This window comes from Aphidius gifuensis, unplaced genomic scaffold (assembly GCF_014905175.1).
Source record: "Aphidius gifuensis isolate YNYX2018 unplaced genomic scaffold, ASM1490517v1 Contig3, whole genome shotgun sequence".
NCBI classification, from domain to species: domain Eukaryota; kingdom Metazoa; phylum Arthropoda; class Insecta; order Hymenoptera; family Braconidae; genus Aphidius; species Aphidius gifuensis.
Window position 1 is genome coordinate 99,922 of NW_025220584.1, and position 17,422 is coordinate 117,343.

Consider the following 17,422-nt stretch of genomic DNA (forward strand, 5'->3'; position numbering starts at 1 on the left):
TTATTTAAATTTTGTTTATTATCATCAGCAGTTAATTTATATTTATCTCCATTTCTTGTTGTACGTAATATAATATCTTTTCTAAAATTTCTTTTTTTATTAGCAATTCTTAAATGTGATTCACCACGTTGTTTTTTATTTAATTTAATTTGTTTATCATTTGTTTTTTTTTTAGAAAATTTACGAATTTTTAATTGTTTTTTTTTATTATTTATTTTAATTTGTTTATTATTATTATCATTACGTTTTTTAATTCCAGTTTTAACCATTTTATCTCTACGTTGTCTTCCATTAACTTCAATTAATTTTTGTAATGTTATAGTATCATTGTTATTATTTGTATTTATCATATCATCATTAAATGCACCTTTTGTTCTTAGTACATGTTCCCAATGTTTTATTTGTGAAGCACCTTTTAATCTTGAAAATGTTGCTTCACGTAATTGACTAAGAGTCCAAGTTGGATTTTTATAATGAATTTTAATAATAACAATTTTTTCTTCATCTGTTAATACTACACGTTTAGATCTACTCATTTCAACTTTTTTATTATTTTTAATTTTTTTATATGATTTTTTTGTTTTTTTATTATTTATTGGATTATATAATTCAACTGCTGATGTTGTTATATTTTCATTATCTTCAATATGATTATTGATATTGTAATTATCATTTGTTTTATCACCAATATTTATGTCATTATCATTTTCAATTATTTTCTCATTATTATCATCAATTTCCATGTCAACATTATGATTCTCCTGAGCAATAATAACATTTTGATTGTCAATGCTATTTACATGAATTTTTTCATGCTCAGTATCCATAGCATCATCATCAGCGTCATCAGCGTCATCATCATTTTCATCATTTTCATCATTTTCATCATTATCATCATTGTCATCTTCATTACCATCATATTCATTACTATGATTTAATTGTAAATAATTATTTGTATTATTTTCTCTGTTTGATGTATCTGGATAAATAACTAATTGACCAGATAAAAATTTTGATATTTTATAATCAATTTTAAAACTTTCAAGCCACTCATCATTAGCTTTAATTGTTTTACATGGTATTTTTTTAAGTGCTTCATCACACCAAGCTTTAACTGAATCATCTGTTATTTTACCACAACTATTTTGTGTATTAATGAATCTTGAATAAACATAATCATTAATTTCTCCTCTAATATGACATTCTTTTTTAATATGACTCAATTGTTTTGCCCATGAACGTAATTGACTATTACATCGTAAAAATTTACTACAACCTGATAATTCTTTAAGTCTTTGCAATGAAATATCTGGATATTTTCTTTTTAATTCAAGTACTTTTAATTTATATTCATATGGAATCATTTGACGTGGTTTTTTTCCATCTCTAGATATTCTTTTATTTCCATTATCATTATTATCTTCATATTCTTCTTCATCATTATCAATATCTGGATCTTGATTTAGATTTCTACGAGTGGTGGATGATATTCATTATCATCTTCTTCTTTTTCTTCTTCATATGGTGTATATTGATTATCATTTGTAAACATTGATCTAGATGAATGAGGAGAATTCATTGAAACACTTTGTTCAGCAACACCTACTTCATCTTCATCTTCTCCCTCATCCTCATCTTCATCAATATCTTCCATTGATTTTCTTTTTTTTCCTCTTTGATTCCAAGCAAGACCATGCTCTTCATTACCTGTATTCATAATTAACAAAAATATATAAAAATTAATAAATTTTATATTGATATAATTTCTATAAATAACATACCATCAAGTGATATTTGTGTTGTTGGTACTGGACACTGATTTAATACTAAATTACTTCCTGATATTGGATCAAATATTGGCTGTATAAAATATCTTTGATCATTAAATACTTTATCAGCAAATACAGGCTGCTCTTCTTCTTGATTTATTTGTGAATTTTCATCAGTTAAATTTGAACAATATTGTTCTCCAATACCTACAATACAACACAAAGAGGAAAAAAAAAAACGTTAAAAAATGATAATAATTTTATGAGGAAATAAAAGATATTTAAAAAAATATTATAATTACCATTTTGTAATGCTTGAATAACATGTTGACTGCCAATTTGTAAATCAAGTGATTCATTACCATGAATCATTGTAGCTTCTTGTGTTGGATATGCATGATCACTGTCAAACACCGAATCAATAACAGACTGTTGAATTGGTTGTTGAGTTGAATTTAATGATATTATTTTATCTTGTTGATAAATTATTGATGGTATAACATTTGTTATTGGTATTTGTTCATCGTCACAATTTGCTTTATCTTTTTTTGTACAATCAAGTGGAACATCGTTATCAATATTCCAATTTTTTCCTGCATGTGGCTTTAATAAAACAGATGTATTATTTGATGATATATCTTGTTCAATAATAATATCACTACCAATTGTAATTCTATCACCAAATGTTTCAAATTGATGAATATCATTTTTAGTAATTATTAATTCTGTATTATTATGTATAACTTGATTTATTGGTTTATCATAATCATCATTTTTAGTTATACAATTATTTCTAAAACTAACTACTTCTTCTTTAGCACAAATCATTGGTAAATCTTGACCAACAATCATTTGTTGTTGATCAATAATTTGTGTTTCGATATTATTAATTAGTTGTTGTTGTTGTTGTTGTACTGGTTCTTCTTGATGTTGATCAATAATTTGTGTTTCAATATTATTAGTTAGTTGATGTTGTTGTTGTACTGGTTCTATTATTTGCTCTTCTTCTACTTGTTCAATTAGTGACTTATTTTTACTTACAATTATATCGTTGTCATTTGAAATTTGTGTTTCAACTTCTACAATTTTTTCAATACTATCAAAAGCTATATTTTGGTTAATAACATTTAAACAATCATCAGGTATTTTATTATCAAATATAACTGTTTTTTCTTCATCAACATTTTCAAGTAGTTGATTATTTGTACTGACAATTATTTCATCTTTTTTTGTTTCAAGCACAGATTCTGTTTCAATGATTTTATTTTCAATATTATCTACATCACTACCTAGATCAGGATCAAATTCTTCAATGTCTTCATTATCAACTTGACTTGATGATTTACCATTTAATATTTTTTGTTTATTTTTTTCAGCTTGTAAATTATTATCAATTGTTGTATTATGACAAACTGTTATTTCATCTTCCAAATTTTGTATTTGTTCATCAAGTACATTTATTTTATCTTGTTTTTTTTCATTAATAATATTGCTAGATTGCAAATTATTATCAGTATCTATTTTATTTAAATTATCATTTTCAACGTCATTCAATTCATTGATGACACATGAATTTTTAACAGAATTAACATCATCATTTGTTAAATATTCAGTTTCAAATTCTTCATTATCAATAACATCAGCTGTTAAAGATGTTGAATTTTTATTTTCAATTATATCATCATTATCTAGGCATACAGTCTCAATACTATCAATTTGATTATCATCAATTAACATTGGCTCATCCTCATTAATCAAATCAACAGTATTTACAATAATTGATTCAAATTCTTCAATTTTTCTTCACTCGATGATGATGATGATAATAATGGTATATTATTATTTATTTTATTTGATTCATCATTTAAAATAACAGTCTTAAATTTATCATTAACAATGTCATTTGTTAGTAATTTTTTTTCAACAATTGAATGAGTATTATTTTGTGCACAATGTTTTAATATTTCAGCCTCATATTTTTCAACATTATCTGTATTAATATGAATTTTTTTATCAATTGCAGAATTTTTAGCCATTAATAATTTATTCATAAGTTGTTGAAGTCCATTATTTATTTTATTTTCAGATTCATTAATTTTTTTATTACTATTTATATTATGAATTATTTCATTTTTATTATTTTCACTTTTACTATCTGGAGGTAGTCTAATAACTTTAATTTTGTTTGGTAAAATTTCATCACTAATTAAGTTTGGTATTGATTTAGGTCTATCATTAATCATTAATGTTGAATGATTATTATTTGTATTATTTTTAATTGTATTATGATTATTTTTAATTTTATTTTCAGTCAAATTGATTTTAGTATTATTATTTGATAATGATTTATTTTTATCTAAAATAATATTTTGATTAATCAATATGTTATTTGATAATTTATTAATATTATTATCTTGTTTATTTGTTTTTTTATTTTCAAATATTTCATTTTCAACAATATCCATATTACTCAAATTTTTATTATTATCATTTTTGTAACTTTTATCACTAGAACTTTCATCACTGCAATCATCCTCCTCCTCATCATCCTCATCATCATCGTTGTCATCGTCATCATCATCGTCATCATCAATTGGCTCAAATTCAGATATTGAACAAGTTGACATTGGTGATTCTGGTCTTGGAGCTTGTGATACAATTTCACATGTTCTATTATGTGAAAAATCAGTCTCCAAATCATCAACATGAATTTGTTCAATAAATTTAATAATATTATCTTTTTTTAATTTATTATTACAAGGAATAATAAATAATTTTTTATCATCATCATTATTTTCAATAACTTGAACATCAAGTTTATCATTATCATCTTCATGTGTACTATCTTGATCAATACTCAAATCATCATCACCACCAACTGGATCAAATTCTTCAACATCATCATCAGCATTAATAGTATCACCTGGTGATTTTATTATTTCATCATTATCCAATGTTACAGTACTAATTATTTTTTTTTTAGAATCATTATTAATTGATGATTTAATAATATCATTATTTATTTTTTCAACAACAACAATTGGTACTCTATTATTATTAATTTGAGATTTTTTATTTTTCATAAAATCAGTCTCAATACTCTCAATTGAAACAATTTTTTTTTGATTAATTTTAATAATATTATTTTGTTTAATTTTATTATCATCATCATCATCATTATTTTTATTATTATTATTATTAACGCGAATTAATTTACAATGTTTATTATTGTCAGATTTACGATCAACGCCAATCACGACATCTGTATTTTTATTAGTAATTCGTTGATGAGAATTTAGAGTAGCATCATAATTATTGTCATCAATATTAATTATTTCACAATTTGTATTATCAGGTGTATCAAGTACCCAATCACCATCAAATAATGGCTTTTTACGTAATATTTCAATTATTGATAAATATATTTCTTCACCAAGTGTTTTTGATTCCCATGATATTGTTTCACTATTAACATCACTGTCATAATAATTATTTATTTTTAATTCTTGTACACACCAATTTAATGCATCTGAAAATTCTTTTTTATCATTATCACTATGTTGAACAATTGTTTTTACTATTTTATCCATTTTAATATATTTTTTTGACATTATTATATTATTTATAATAATATTAACTCCATCAACAATTAGACACGTGACTGACCACGCTTGTGTAGTCCATTTTATGTCCACTTGGATAATTTCCTTTTTTTTTTACTTCCCTTTATGTTTTATGTTTTTTTTTTTTGGTTGTTTGTTGGCTTGGGATGTTGTTTTTCAATAGATAGAGAATATATTATATATTCAAAATGGCGGATTAAGTAACTGATGTTATGATAATATTGTTATTAACTAATTGCAATTGTTTATCAACAAAATTGTTGTATATGTATACAGATATACTTATGACTATCAATGTAATTTACGGATCACTTTTTACTTCTTACTGTTGTTTTTTTTTTCTACCACCATCCCCACACTATATGCTGACAAGCGAAAAACTAACACATACATGTTTAAAAACTTGTTTTTGCGTTTTGCTTTGTGTTGCTAGGCAAATTCCGTTGGTGAAATAGTGGCGCTTGTGTCGTTAAAGCAATAAAAAGATCACACATTTGACAAAAGATGGCAAAAAAAAAAAAAAAGAAGAGGAGAGACGAGCTAAATGAGAAAGAAAATATATCGTAATTCGTATGTTTAACTGATGGTGAGGTCATTGATGGGTGGACACCTGGAATTGATCTATGCTTACATCATCTAATTATAAATTTAATTATTTTTTTAATCTTTATATTCGTACTACTATTTTTAATGTTAAAAAAAAAATTCAAAATAATTATTTTTTTAAATCTTTTATTTAGTCGTTAAATTGTTAATAATATTTGTTTTTTATTTTTTTTTTTTTATATTGTACTTTTTGTATTTTGTAAAATTAAAATAATATATTTGTTTTTTTGTTTTTTTTTTTTTAATGATAAAAATGTAGAAAAAATTAAAAAATACATTTTTTAATTTTGTAATAAAAAAAAAATTATAAAGCATAAGCGATATTATTGATTAAATTATAACATAAATTTTTTTTTGTTTTTTAACTTAAAGACACTTAAAACAATTATTATTTTGATTTAATAAAATATTTACATTTTTTTTTTTCTTTTAATTATTATTTAGTTGTCTTGGCCAGCAGCTGAATTCACATGGATTATAAAAAAATTGATGATTTTAATTTAGTAACTCAGTCTTGATATTAAACGCACCATTTCTCCAGGCAAATGAATTATCATCATCATCATCTATAGTTAAATCAACTAATTCAACTTTATTATTTTTATTTTTATCAAGTGAAGAGCTATTTTTTTTAGTTGAAAGATCTAAACAATTTCCATTTATGTCAGCAAGTTTGTTGGCTTGATCACAATTATTTTTAACTTTATTATTATCTTTTTCAATGTTTAAATTTGTAAAAGAACAACTTGGAGTTTCTAAACTTTTAAAAAAATCATCATCATCATCAGTATCATTCATTTGAAGATCCAACAAATTTTGATTACTGTCATAAGATTTTTCAGAATTATCGATTACATTTTCAACGACTCGAAGATCCCATGGTTCTCCAACAATACCATTTGTTTTTTTAAATTTATTTATCCAATCATCTGATGGTTTAAAGTCAGAGCATTCAGATGATGGAAGAGCACAAAGTTTAGCTGCATCAATAGCCCATTCTCGTATCTCTTTATCACCAAATTTAATTTTTTTTTCACTAAATTCTTGGCATTTACTGTAAGTATAAATATTCAAAGCATTTTCATTAATTTCAGATTCAGGTACTTCATTGATCAAATGATTATCAACATCAACTGTTTGAAGAGGATCAACATTATCTTCATCAATAAAATCATCAACATTACTTAAAATTTGAGCAAAATTTTCTTCTCTCAAAATTTTTTGTTTATTCATATTAATCATCTCAATATTATTCATATTAATACCAACAATATTATTTGGTTTTAATGTAATTTTTTCTTCTTGCTTACTATCATTATTAACTTGATCAACATTTTCAACTTCTTCAACTAAATCAATTTCTACATCACAAGGCTCCATGTATCCTGTAAATAAAATTTAAAAATTCATAAAAATAAATACTTGCAGTAATAATAACAAAAAATAAAATTATAAATTATATTTACCACGTAATTCTTGTTCAGTTAATTTTTTTGGAATTACATACATTTCATTGTTGCCAGCTTCAATTATAGAATAATCAATTTTAAATGTATCAAGCCATTTATCATCAGGAACAAATTGAAATGTTAAATCATTTTTAAAATGTATTTCTTTTGCTTCAAGTGCCCATAGTTTTAATTGTCTTTCATTAAATTTACAATTAATATTTGACTGTTCAACACACTTATTGTAAACGTCAACATTAATTATTCTTCTGTTATCAATGTTATTTGATTCATCACTTGAATCAATATAGTCAAATTGATTTTTCCACATATTTATTTGTTGAGAAGTTATACTATTATATCCAGTTGATAGATGAATGTCTGGTAGTTTCATATATGGATATTTATTGACAAGTTTTAATACTTTCATTTTAATATCACGTGGTATAAATGTTCTTGATCGTTTTTTTTTTTTCTCTATTTTTTCATCATTTTTTGGAGATTCTTCATCATCAAAAGAATTTCTCTTTGGAGAAGATGAACTGTCATCACTATCAGTATAACAATATTTAAATTTCTTTTGTGATGATGATGAAGGTGAAGCTGATTTTTTGTGACCAGATGAATTTTTTGATCCAGCATGATGTGGTAAATTTGATGATGTTGATCGTTTACGATTTTTAGTTTTAACATTACTTGCAATATCAACATTAATGTCTTCATGTGTTGTAATTTTTTTAATTATTTTTTTCATTAAAAACGAAGATATTTCTTCACCAAGTCTAGCTGACTGTCTTGATATTGGTTCACTTTTGTCATGTTTATTGTAATAATTTTTAATCTCAGATTTTTTTAAACAATAATTAATTGCATTTGTAAATTCGGTTTTAATAAAAGAATTTATTTCACTTGCCATTTTGGCTATTATCTTGATATTGTTGTCAAAAATTTACATTAAAACAACACTTTAAAGCACACAATTTTTACTCTAATCTATTTGACTCAATTTGACTATTCAATCATTCAACAGGTTATGATCTGTAAATAAAAATACACAACAAATGTTTTTGGAAAACTTCTTGGAATTTCTTGGGCTCAACCCAGCTCAACCCACCACTCAAGAGTGCTCTCTGCCTCTCTCAAGAGTCTCTCAACAAAGCCGAATGAAAAACATGGCGGGAGATTAAAAAATATACACAGTTAAAAAAATATCATGCAAAATATTATTATATTTTAACGTAAAAAAATATAACAATAAATATGACAATAAACAATTGAATTTATAATCAATATTTATTTTTTTTTATATCTAAAACAAAAACAGCCCTATTTTTTATGATAAAAATATTTTCTCAATTACCAACAAAATAATAATTTTTTTTTTTTACATTTATTTTTCATACAGGTACTTAATTAATAATAATAATAATAATTAAATAACAAAATTATGAGATAATAAATGATGTTTATTAATTAATTATTTGTATTTTTTTTTTACATGAATTTTTACAATTATCGTCACCATGAAAAAAAAGTTAAAATTAACAAAAAATGCAAGTATCTAATTTGTATAAATAAAACATTAATTATTTATTTAAAACAAGCATTCTAGTTGATTAAAAAAAAAAAAAAAATATTCATGAAAATATACTATAGAAGAATATAAAATTAATTAATTAATTAAATTAGACGTTCTGATGGTTTACCAGTTATATTATATTTATTTAAAAATTCATTTCTCCAAGTTGTACGAGAAAGATGAAAATTTTTTGGTAAAGATTTTTCTATAACTTCCATTGCTATCTGAAATATCCTGCCATCAGTAATTTTTGAATTTTCATTTTTAAGCTCAATACATTTTGCATAAACTAATTCATTTAATTTATCAATATCGTCTCTTCTTTGTGACCAAAATTTCATTTTTTGAATGTCAGTTTTACCATTATATCTACCTCTTTTTTTTGCTCTTTGTAAAGTCCAAGTTGGATGATGAATAGTTGTTTGAGAAAGTGATTTTTTTGTATCTATTTTCTTTTTTCCTACTCGTTTGGCACGTTGTCTTTTAACAGAGTTATTATTTGTCGTTGTTGTTGATGCTGTTGTTGTTGATAATGCCTCACTCTCATCATCACTTTTTTCTGATGAAGATGATGAAGTTTTGTCATCCTCAGATGTTGAAGAACACAAGTTATATTTAACTGCAGGTTGTGTTAATCTGGCTGATGATCTAGTTACTCGAACTGGTTGTTTTTTTGGTGAACGTTCATTTGATGATCGAGTTACTCGTGCTGGTTGTTTTTTTGGTGAACCTTTAGTTGTCATTGTATTGTCATCACTGTCATTTGGACTGAATTCCTCCAATTCATCTAGAAAAAATTAATAATTTATTTAAATTAAAGTTGCCACATTTAATAAATGATTTATAAAAATTTTACTGACCATCTATTTGTATTGGATTTTGTCTTTTGGCATTATTTGTTTTCTTATTTATTACCAATGTTATATTATCATCATCAGACTCAGATTCAGCTGTGTAACGTGTCTTTGAAACATGAGCATCAACTTTTTTTATTGGAGACTGTTCACTCGTGGATTGTGAGGGACTTTGTTGTCGCAATGGCAACTCACTTATTATAACATGTGGTACAATATGTTCTGGATTTATTTGACGTGAATTTTTTTCAATAACAACACTGTTATTAGCAGTACTTGATGAGCTTTTATCAACTGGTTTTGACACTTGTTGTTTACCTGTCATAATAATAATGATTTTAACATTTCAACATAATTTAAAATAAATTATTGATTAAAAACCAAAACACACATTACCTTTGTCAACATTGGAGCTGATTGGTTTAAAAATTTGTACTCGTTTTCGAATTGGTATTGCTTTTGGACAATTCTGCTTTTTTAAAAGTCCTGTTGATGTCAGCTGTTTATTTTTTAATGTTTTTACTGAATCAGTTTTAACTGATGATGATTCAGATGGCACACCACTTCTGTTATTGTCACCACAAATGTCTGGTTCTCTGGGTGTTGTGTTTTCTAGATTTAAAAAAAAAAATAAAACAACAAATTAAATTTATAATTAATTCCTTGACTCACTGATATATTTAATTATTATTATTTTTTAAATTACCATTTGTTGAAGCATCAATAATTGAATTATCATGATTTTCTTCAATTAATACATTTAACAAAGGATCCAGACGTCTGTGTAAATTATATTTATTCTCTTCTTGATCTGAATCATTGACATCATCCATTTCAAACTCTGCATTCTCATCAACAAGAAGAAAATCATCATCACTTTTAATAACTGGTTCATCAAATGTTTCCAATTCAATTTCTTTTATTATTTCTTTCATGTGTCCTGATAATTTAATACTCAAACGTGCAGCCAAAGGTGAAATTGATTTACTACAACCCAATCTACTGACATAATAATGTTGATCTTTTTTCAATGAATCAAGACAAATATTAACAGCATCAGAAAATATTTTTTTGTATTTTCTACGATTTTGTAATGTTACTCGAGACATTTTATTTAACTCTTGACAATAATCAATTGACAATCAATAAATGTTTCACTTTTTAACAAGAGTCTACACAGTCTTTCACTATTTTTTTTTTTTTCTGTTTTTCCACTTATCAATAACCTTTTTTTTTTTTTTTATTTTTATTTTTTTCTCTCAGAAGTACGAGCTAACAGTGGTGAAGCATGGTGAAGCGTGCAAACAATTATGCACCACTGAATACCAAGAAGAAGAATAAACAACAAAAGCCCAAAAACAGGAACTACGTCACTGCCAACTGCCAATGTTTTATATATTATTGGTTGGGAACCCTTAAAATCATTGCACACACTTCCTCTCTAATGTTTACTATTTATTTATTTTTTTTTTTTCTGATAAAAACAATTATTAAAAATAAATAGAAAAATAATCTAGTCATTTTTATTTGTATTTATTATTAATTTTATTTTTGATGATTCCTGTTGTTTTTGTTGATATTATTATTATTATTATTATCCTTACCACATGTTCAACATGTGACTGCATTTGTAGACCTTCATGGACTGCAATCTGCTATCTGCATTTCCTGAATCCTGAATTTCCATGCAACTATGTATGCAAGACTAGGTCTCTAGTCTACCATGTGTTCCATTGTGTTACGTCAGAAAATTTTAATAACAAACAAACAAATAGAAAGCAAATTCCTGGTTTTTAAAATTATTTAAAATAAATATTTATATTACAACAAAATATATTTTTTTTTTGTTAAATAAATAATACACACATTATTAAAGTCAGTAAAAAATATTTATTTTATTTATTTTGTTATTAAATAATTACAAAAAAAAAAAAATAATTAATTGCTAATTTTTAAATCATTTGGATCTCCATATATTTTATATTTTCTTTTAAATAAAGTCACCCAAGCTTTAGTTGCTTGAAATTTCAAAGATGTAAACATGAATTTTTCTTTAGCCTCAATACCCCAACAACATATCAATGAATTTGTTATAATTCTATTATTTTTTTTTTCTTCTAAACATTTTGAATAAACCCAATTACTTATTTTATTAAATTGATAATCACATGGTCCACCTTTGTCAACTTGTTCTTGCCATTCAGCCAATTGTTGACGTGTTTTTAAATATTTACAACCACTTTTTTCTTGTAATGTTTTAAATGAACAGTTTGGTCCAATTTGTTTAGCCAGCTTGACGACTCTAGTTTTTTCATCAAGTGGTACACATATTTTTTTAGCACGTAAACGTATTGGTATGACATTTACTTTATTAATTGATTTATCAATTGAAATATCTGGTGATGATGATAGTGATGCTGTTGATGAAGAAGATGAAATAACATTCATATCTAGTAATATTAAATTTGACGCATCACCAATTATATTATATTCTTTTTTAAAACGAGTTAGCCATGTTGATGCTGCTGGAAGTTTAAATTTATCATCAATATTTAATACTTCTTTGGCTTCATTGCGTAAATTTATTATTGAATAATTATTTAATATTATATCTTTATTTTTGTATTCAACACATTTTCTAAATACCCAATCATTTATTTTTTTGTTAGCTTGAAACAATGATTTTTTATTTTCTACTTGTTGAATCCAATGTAGAAGAGTTTTACGACTTCGAATATATTTACAACCAGTATGTTCTCTGATCATTTCAGCTGTCCAATCTGGATTATTCTTGAGTGTATTAATAACTCTTATTTTTTCACTTAATGGCACCAACGCTCCTGATTTTTCTACAAGTGAATAATCTTCATCATCATCATCATCATCATCATCAACACTATTATTTATAGATGAATTTTTATTGTCCATTTGATCACAAGTAGAATCAGTTGATGTAGCTGATTTTAATTTTCCAATTAAACGTTTGTTAAGTGGTACATCTTCAATTTCTTCAGCTTGTTTTTCATCTAAAATTAATAAACAAAAATAATAATTATTAGAATGCTTGCATTTATTTTTTTTTAATAATGAATATAAAATAATTACCTTTTTCCATTTTATCATCAATAAAATAAAGCCTTGTTGGTAGACCAGCAATACCATGTGTTTTTTTAAAATTTCTTAACCATTTTTCTGATGCTTGAAATTTTAAACTATTATTTGTAATTGGTAAACAATGATTTTCAGCTTCAAGACCCCATTCAGATAATAAATTATTATCAATTTTTTTATTATTATTTTTATATTCTAAACATTTATTATAAACCCAACAATTAATTGCTTCATATTTATCTCTACAAGTACCACCATTTTTAATTTGTTGTTCCCATATTTTAAGTGTCGCTCGTTTTTTAATATTTATACAACCACTTAATTTACTTATTTTTTCTAATGACCAAGTTGGATTTTTATTTGCAAGTATAACTGCTTTTTTTCTTATTTCCCATGGTACATAACTTTTTTTTCTTTTTCTAGGGTTTACTATATTATTTTTATCAATGGATTCTGTCAATTTTTCAGACTCTATATCTTTTATTTCTTCATGACCAACTTTATGATGATTTACATCAACTCCATCATCAACTCCATCATCATCTCCATCATCATCATCATCATGATCCTCTTCTTTCATACTACTTGAAAATGCTACTGTTGAATCATCATCATCATCATCATTATCATCATCAACAACAGTCTCAGTAGCCTCAGTATTTAATATAACTTCAGGATTTAAACTTTTAGTAAAAAACTTGTCATAATAATAATCATTAGAACATTTAGACAAATCATCAACATCATCAAATATGTCAACTGCTGGTTCATCAATGTTATTTAACTTATCATAATCTTCATCAACTGTAATAAATTCAATATCAACTGGATCATTATTTATATCATTTAATTGAGTAACATCATTATTTTTTAACATATCTTCAAATATTTCTAATAATTTATTATACATTTTTTGTCCATATATTGTTGATTGTTTTGATGTATCATCACAACAAATTTCACTCAAATAATAATTATTAACCTTTAATAATTTCCAACAAAAATTAAACGCATTTGTAAATTGTTTTTTACATTCTTCATTATTTATATCAGCCATTATTGCTCAATTATTTTATGTTTAATTATTTATATAATTAATTAACGATATATTTTTTATATTTATTCAAACAGTGTTACAACATTTTGTTGTTGTTTTTTTTTTTTTTTTTATTCTTATTGGTTTTGTTAAACGCCGTGAATTTGTGAGGGCGCTCAATGACGGACACCCACTTTTTTCCACTTTTCATTTGATATTTTTATATTATTTCATCTGGTACATCCGTACTATTTAAATTACTAAATATTCATCGATAAAAATCGGAGAAAATTATAAAATTTGATAGATAATTGGTGTGAATATTTTTTCGCTGTAATTTGATTTTTTTTTTGAAATTCTACTTCAGAATTATCCAGAGAAAATCGGGTTACAGCGGAGTAAATCGGAGGAGTATAGAGTATTGCGAGGAAATTAAGAGGGAATCGGAGGAATACGGAGAAAAATGTAGAACTATCAAAAGAAAAACAGGAAAATATCAAATAAAATTTTTTTCCAGGGATGTCAAGGAAATCAATCGGTAATAATAAAATGAGTATCTCACAGAAAGACGATCAAGAAGAGAAATTCGATTTGAAGTTTTAACATCTCAAAATTCTTTAACTGATAATCTACAGTGACTATACCGAGTAACAATGCAATATCATGCCAATTTTTTTGAAATATAGATTTTTTTTGATTCCATATCAAATTTTTTGTTCCATCTCTTTTCAATTGGACCTGCCGGTTCTGCAGAATGAGACGGCTGTGTATGTAATGGTCAATGGGGGATATTTATGGAGGTGAATTCAACTTCATGTGGATATTATTTTACGGTTGATTTTCACCTCCACAACGTTTTATATATTTGTGCATACACTCACATAATATATAAAAAGTTGTGGAAGTGCAAATCCGCCAGAAAAATCCGCCATGAAAGAAAATATCCCTCTCATGGAGGTAGACCCTCTAAAGAAATAATTGACAAAAAAACGATATTTTGATTTTATTTTATATCTTTAATACGTACACATGATTTGTAGTTTAAAAATTAAAACTTGACCTTCAAAATAATAAGATAAAAATCAACAAATTAATCCTAAAAAAAAAATGTAATTAATGATCTGGTTTTTGAGTATTAATTAAGATTAAGCTACTGATGAACTTCTTTGAAGAATTTTTTTCACAACTCATCAAATAAATGTAGAGTTATTTATGTAATAAAATTCAATAATTGACATTAAAAAAATGACACACAATAATCAATATTTATTAATAATTAACAAGTACAATTTTCGAGAATTTTCTTTTGCCACTGACTAAAGAAAACATGTAAATATATTTCGATTATTGAACCCGAAAATTAGCATGAAAAAAAAATAAAAATTACTCATTAATAATTGGCTTGTATATATGAAAATATATGCATGAAATTTTCTAGAATTAATTAATGTTTTTATTAGTTTATTCTAGAATATTTATATTATGTAACAAATACACGTGATTCAAAGAGTTTAAACAAATTGGCAAATGGATTAATTATTTAAATTTTATAATGACGATTCTAGAAACATATGTAAAAATTATTAAATTGACGATAAATGTATTTGTATAATTTATATTTCATTTACAACAAAAATTTTTAAATAATAAAAAAATAAATAATATACATTTGAATGTATTAATTTGTAAATGTGTATTTGTTAGATGAAAAGTTTGAAAGTCCTTTGAAACTCAGTTTGCATAGAATTGAAAATCAATTCTACTTTTACGTAATGCAACAAATATTGTTAAGAAATGTTATTTTTATTTAAATATATCGATAAGATATTTATAAAATATTTCAACAATTTTAATTATAAAATTTAAACAAATAAAAAAAAAAAGCAGAATTGACTTGAATATTATCAATTTATTTTTGTTTATTATATTTTGTTTTTGCTATTTCTATTTGATCAATTGTTAAGCTTATCTCAATTACATTTTATCTTTTTTTAAGTTTATTATTTTTTATTTCGAAAATAGTTAAAAGAGATAAGGTGATCGGGTCAAGACATTTATGTTAACTGCGCATTGTCCAACAATGTTGATAGTGTCTAAAGCCAATCCCTCTATTTACTCTGACTAATGTGTAAACACATCTTATAATTCGATATACATCCACGTGCTCAAACGTATTTTCAAAAAAAAATAGTTAACATTCAAGTCATTCAATGAAAAATAAATTATATATATTATAAAATTTTTCAATCAATTAAATTAATGTAATGATTCATCAATCACTAGGTCATTTACAACGTCAATCATAATAAATATAAAATAAAAAAAAATAAAACAAACATCATTTAGAAAAATACATGACAATGCAATAAAATTTATAACCCAATTTTTGTGTTTTTAATGGAGATGAAAAGTTTTTTACAAGAAAAAAGATACAGATAATAAATTTTCTACAATGATTTTTGGAAAAATAATTAAAAGCCTTGAAAGTAAATGAAATCAACAATAAAAAATAAAAAGAAAATATTATTGTTGGTAGAAATTTTTTTTTTATATGGAATGAGGAAAAACATTATTGATATTTTTAGAATACAGAAATTTCTATTTTTATTTTATTTCTATTTATGGATATTAACGTTTTTTTTTTTTTTATTTATTTAAACTTTAGCTGACTGATTTTTGTTGAAAGACGAGTCATTGAAATACACTTACGAAAAAAATAAAAAAAAAAAAATCAACGGCGCCATTTAGTCTAAACCCCCATTTCATCCCTCTATGTATATCATGTTTGTATATTTCACTGGACTATTTATCGAATTAATTATTGTCTCACCATTTGGAATTGCTTGGAATATATAACCACGATAAAAATATAACTCTGAGGAATCTGCTTCGTGGTCTCGTTCGAGTCTAGTGGATAAACAAAAAAAATTAAATATATATATAACAAAGGGTAAATATATATATAAAAAAAAGCAAAAATAAAATATGAACTATTGGTGGACTGATTGCCCAATGCGTGGGTAAATAGGAAAAAAATAATAATAAAAAAAAAAAAACTTTTTGTGGATTGAAAATCAACATTTTATGGTTCGCGTATTTTTTTTTTTTTTTTCATCTAGACAATTTGTTTTTCTTCCTTGAAACATCTTTCAATAAACTTTTTGATTTTTTTTTTATATATAAGTATATATATTTTTTTTTTTTTTTTTTTTCGGAGAAAAGTTTATCAAAGTATCGTTTAATTAGGTCATTTTACATTATGGTCATTAAAGATTTACCGAGAAAATCATGGTGTCGTATTTAAAAAAAAAAAAATAATTTATTTTTCTGTAAATTTGCAAGGAAAAAAAAAATTTAGTAAACTTTTTTCTTTGATTGTAAAGTAACTCAAATTAC

General features: G+C 24.4%; 3 protein-coding genes across 3 annotated transcripts; all 3 read right to left on the bottom strand.

The window, feature by feature from the left end:
* Positions 1–1,460: 1,460 nt before the first annotated feature.
* LOC122860052 (SUN domain-containing protein 2-like) lies at positions 1,461–5,391 on the bottom strand. The gene is made up of 3 exons (XM_044163695.1): positions 2,072–5,391; positions 1,782–1,976; positions 1,461–1,707 (listed from the first exon to the last, which is right to left on the bottom strand). Exons 1-3 carry the CDS (start codon positions 3,504–3,506, stop codon positions 1,463–1,465), a joined length of 1,875 nt encoding a protein of 624 aa, XP_044019630.1. The 5' UTR covers positions 3,507–5,391; the 3' UTR covers positions 1,461–1,462.
* Positions 5,392–6,433: 1,042 nt separating this feature from the next.
* Positions 6,434–8,591, bottom strand: LOC122860040. Its single transcript, XM_044163681.1, has 2 exons — positions 7,465–8,591; positions 6,434–7,383 (listed from the first exon to the last, which is right to left on the bottom strand). Exons 1-2 carry the CDS (start codon positions 8,360–8,362, stop codon positions 6,494–6,496), a joined length of 1,788 nt encoding a protein of 595 aa, XP_044019616.1. The 5' UTR covers positions 8,363–8,591; the 3' UTR covers positions 6,434–6,493.
* A 535-nt stretch (positions 8,592–9,126) lies between these two features.
* LOC122860047 lies at positions 9,127–11,052 on the bottom strand. The gene is made up of 4 exons (XM_044163689.1): positions 10,586–11,052; positions 10,276–10,491; positions 9,886–10,197; positions 9,127–9,812 (listed from the first exon to the last, which is right to left on the bottom strand). The coding sequence occupies exons 1-4, from the start codon at positions 10,986–10,988 to the stop codon at positions 9,127–9,129; spliced, it is 1,617 nt and encodes a 538-aa protein (XP_044019624.1). The 5' UTR covers positions 10,989–11,052.
* Positions 11,053–17,422: the final 6,370 nt, after the last annotated feature.

Excerpts from the sequence above, each read along its gene's own strand:
- LOC122860052 (XM_044163695.1), bottom strand. The coding sequence starts at position 3,506 with ATGTTAATTGATGATAATCAAATTGATAGTATTGAGACTGTATGCCTA. Across the intron at positions 1,977-2,071 it reads TATTCAAGCATTACAAAATG|GTATTGGAGAACAATATTGT; the intron begins GTAATTATAATA and ends GTTGTATTGTAG. Across the intron at positions 1,708-1,781 it reads AACACAAATATCACTTGATG|GTAATGAAGAGCATGGTCTT; the intron begins GTATGTTATTTA and ends TTATGAATACAG.
- LOC122860040 (XM_044163681.1), bottom strand. The coding sequence starts at position 8,362 with ATGGCAAGTGAAATAAATTCTTTTATTAAAACCGAATTTACAAATGCA. Across the intron at positions 7,384-7,464 it reads AACTGAACAAGAATTACGTG|GATACATGGAGCCTTGTGAT; the intron begins GTAAATATAATT and ends TTTTATTTACAG.
- LOC122860047 (XM_044163689.1), bottom strand. The coding sequence starts at position 10,988 with ATGTCTCGAGTAACATTACAAAATCGTAGAAAATACAAAAAAATATTT. Across the intron at positions 10,492-10,585 it reads TATTGATGCTTCAACAAATG|AAAACACAACACCCAGAGAA; the intron begins GTAATTTAAAAA and ends TTTTAAATCTAG. Across the intron at positions 9,813-9,885 it reads AAATCCAATACAAATAGATG|ATGAATTGGAGGAATTCAGT; the intron begins GTCAGTAAAATT and ends AATTTTTTCTAG.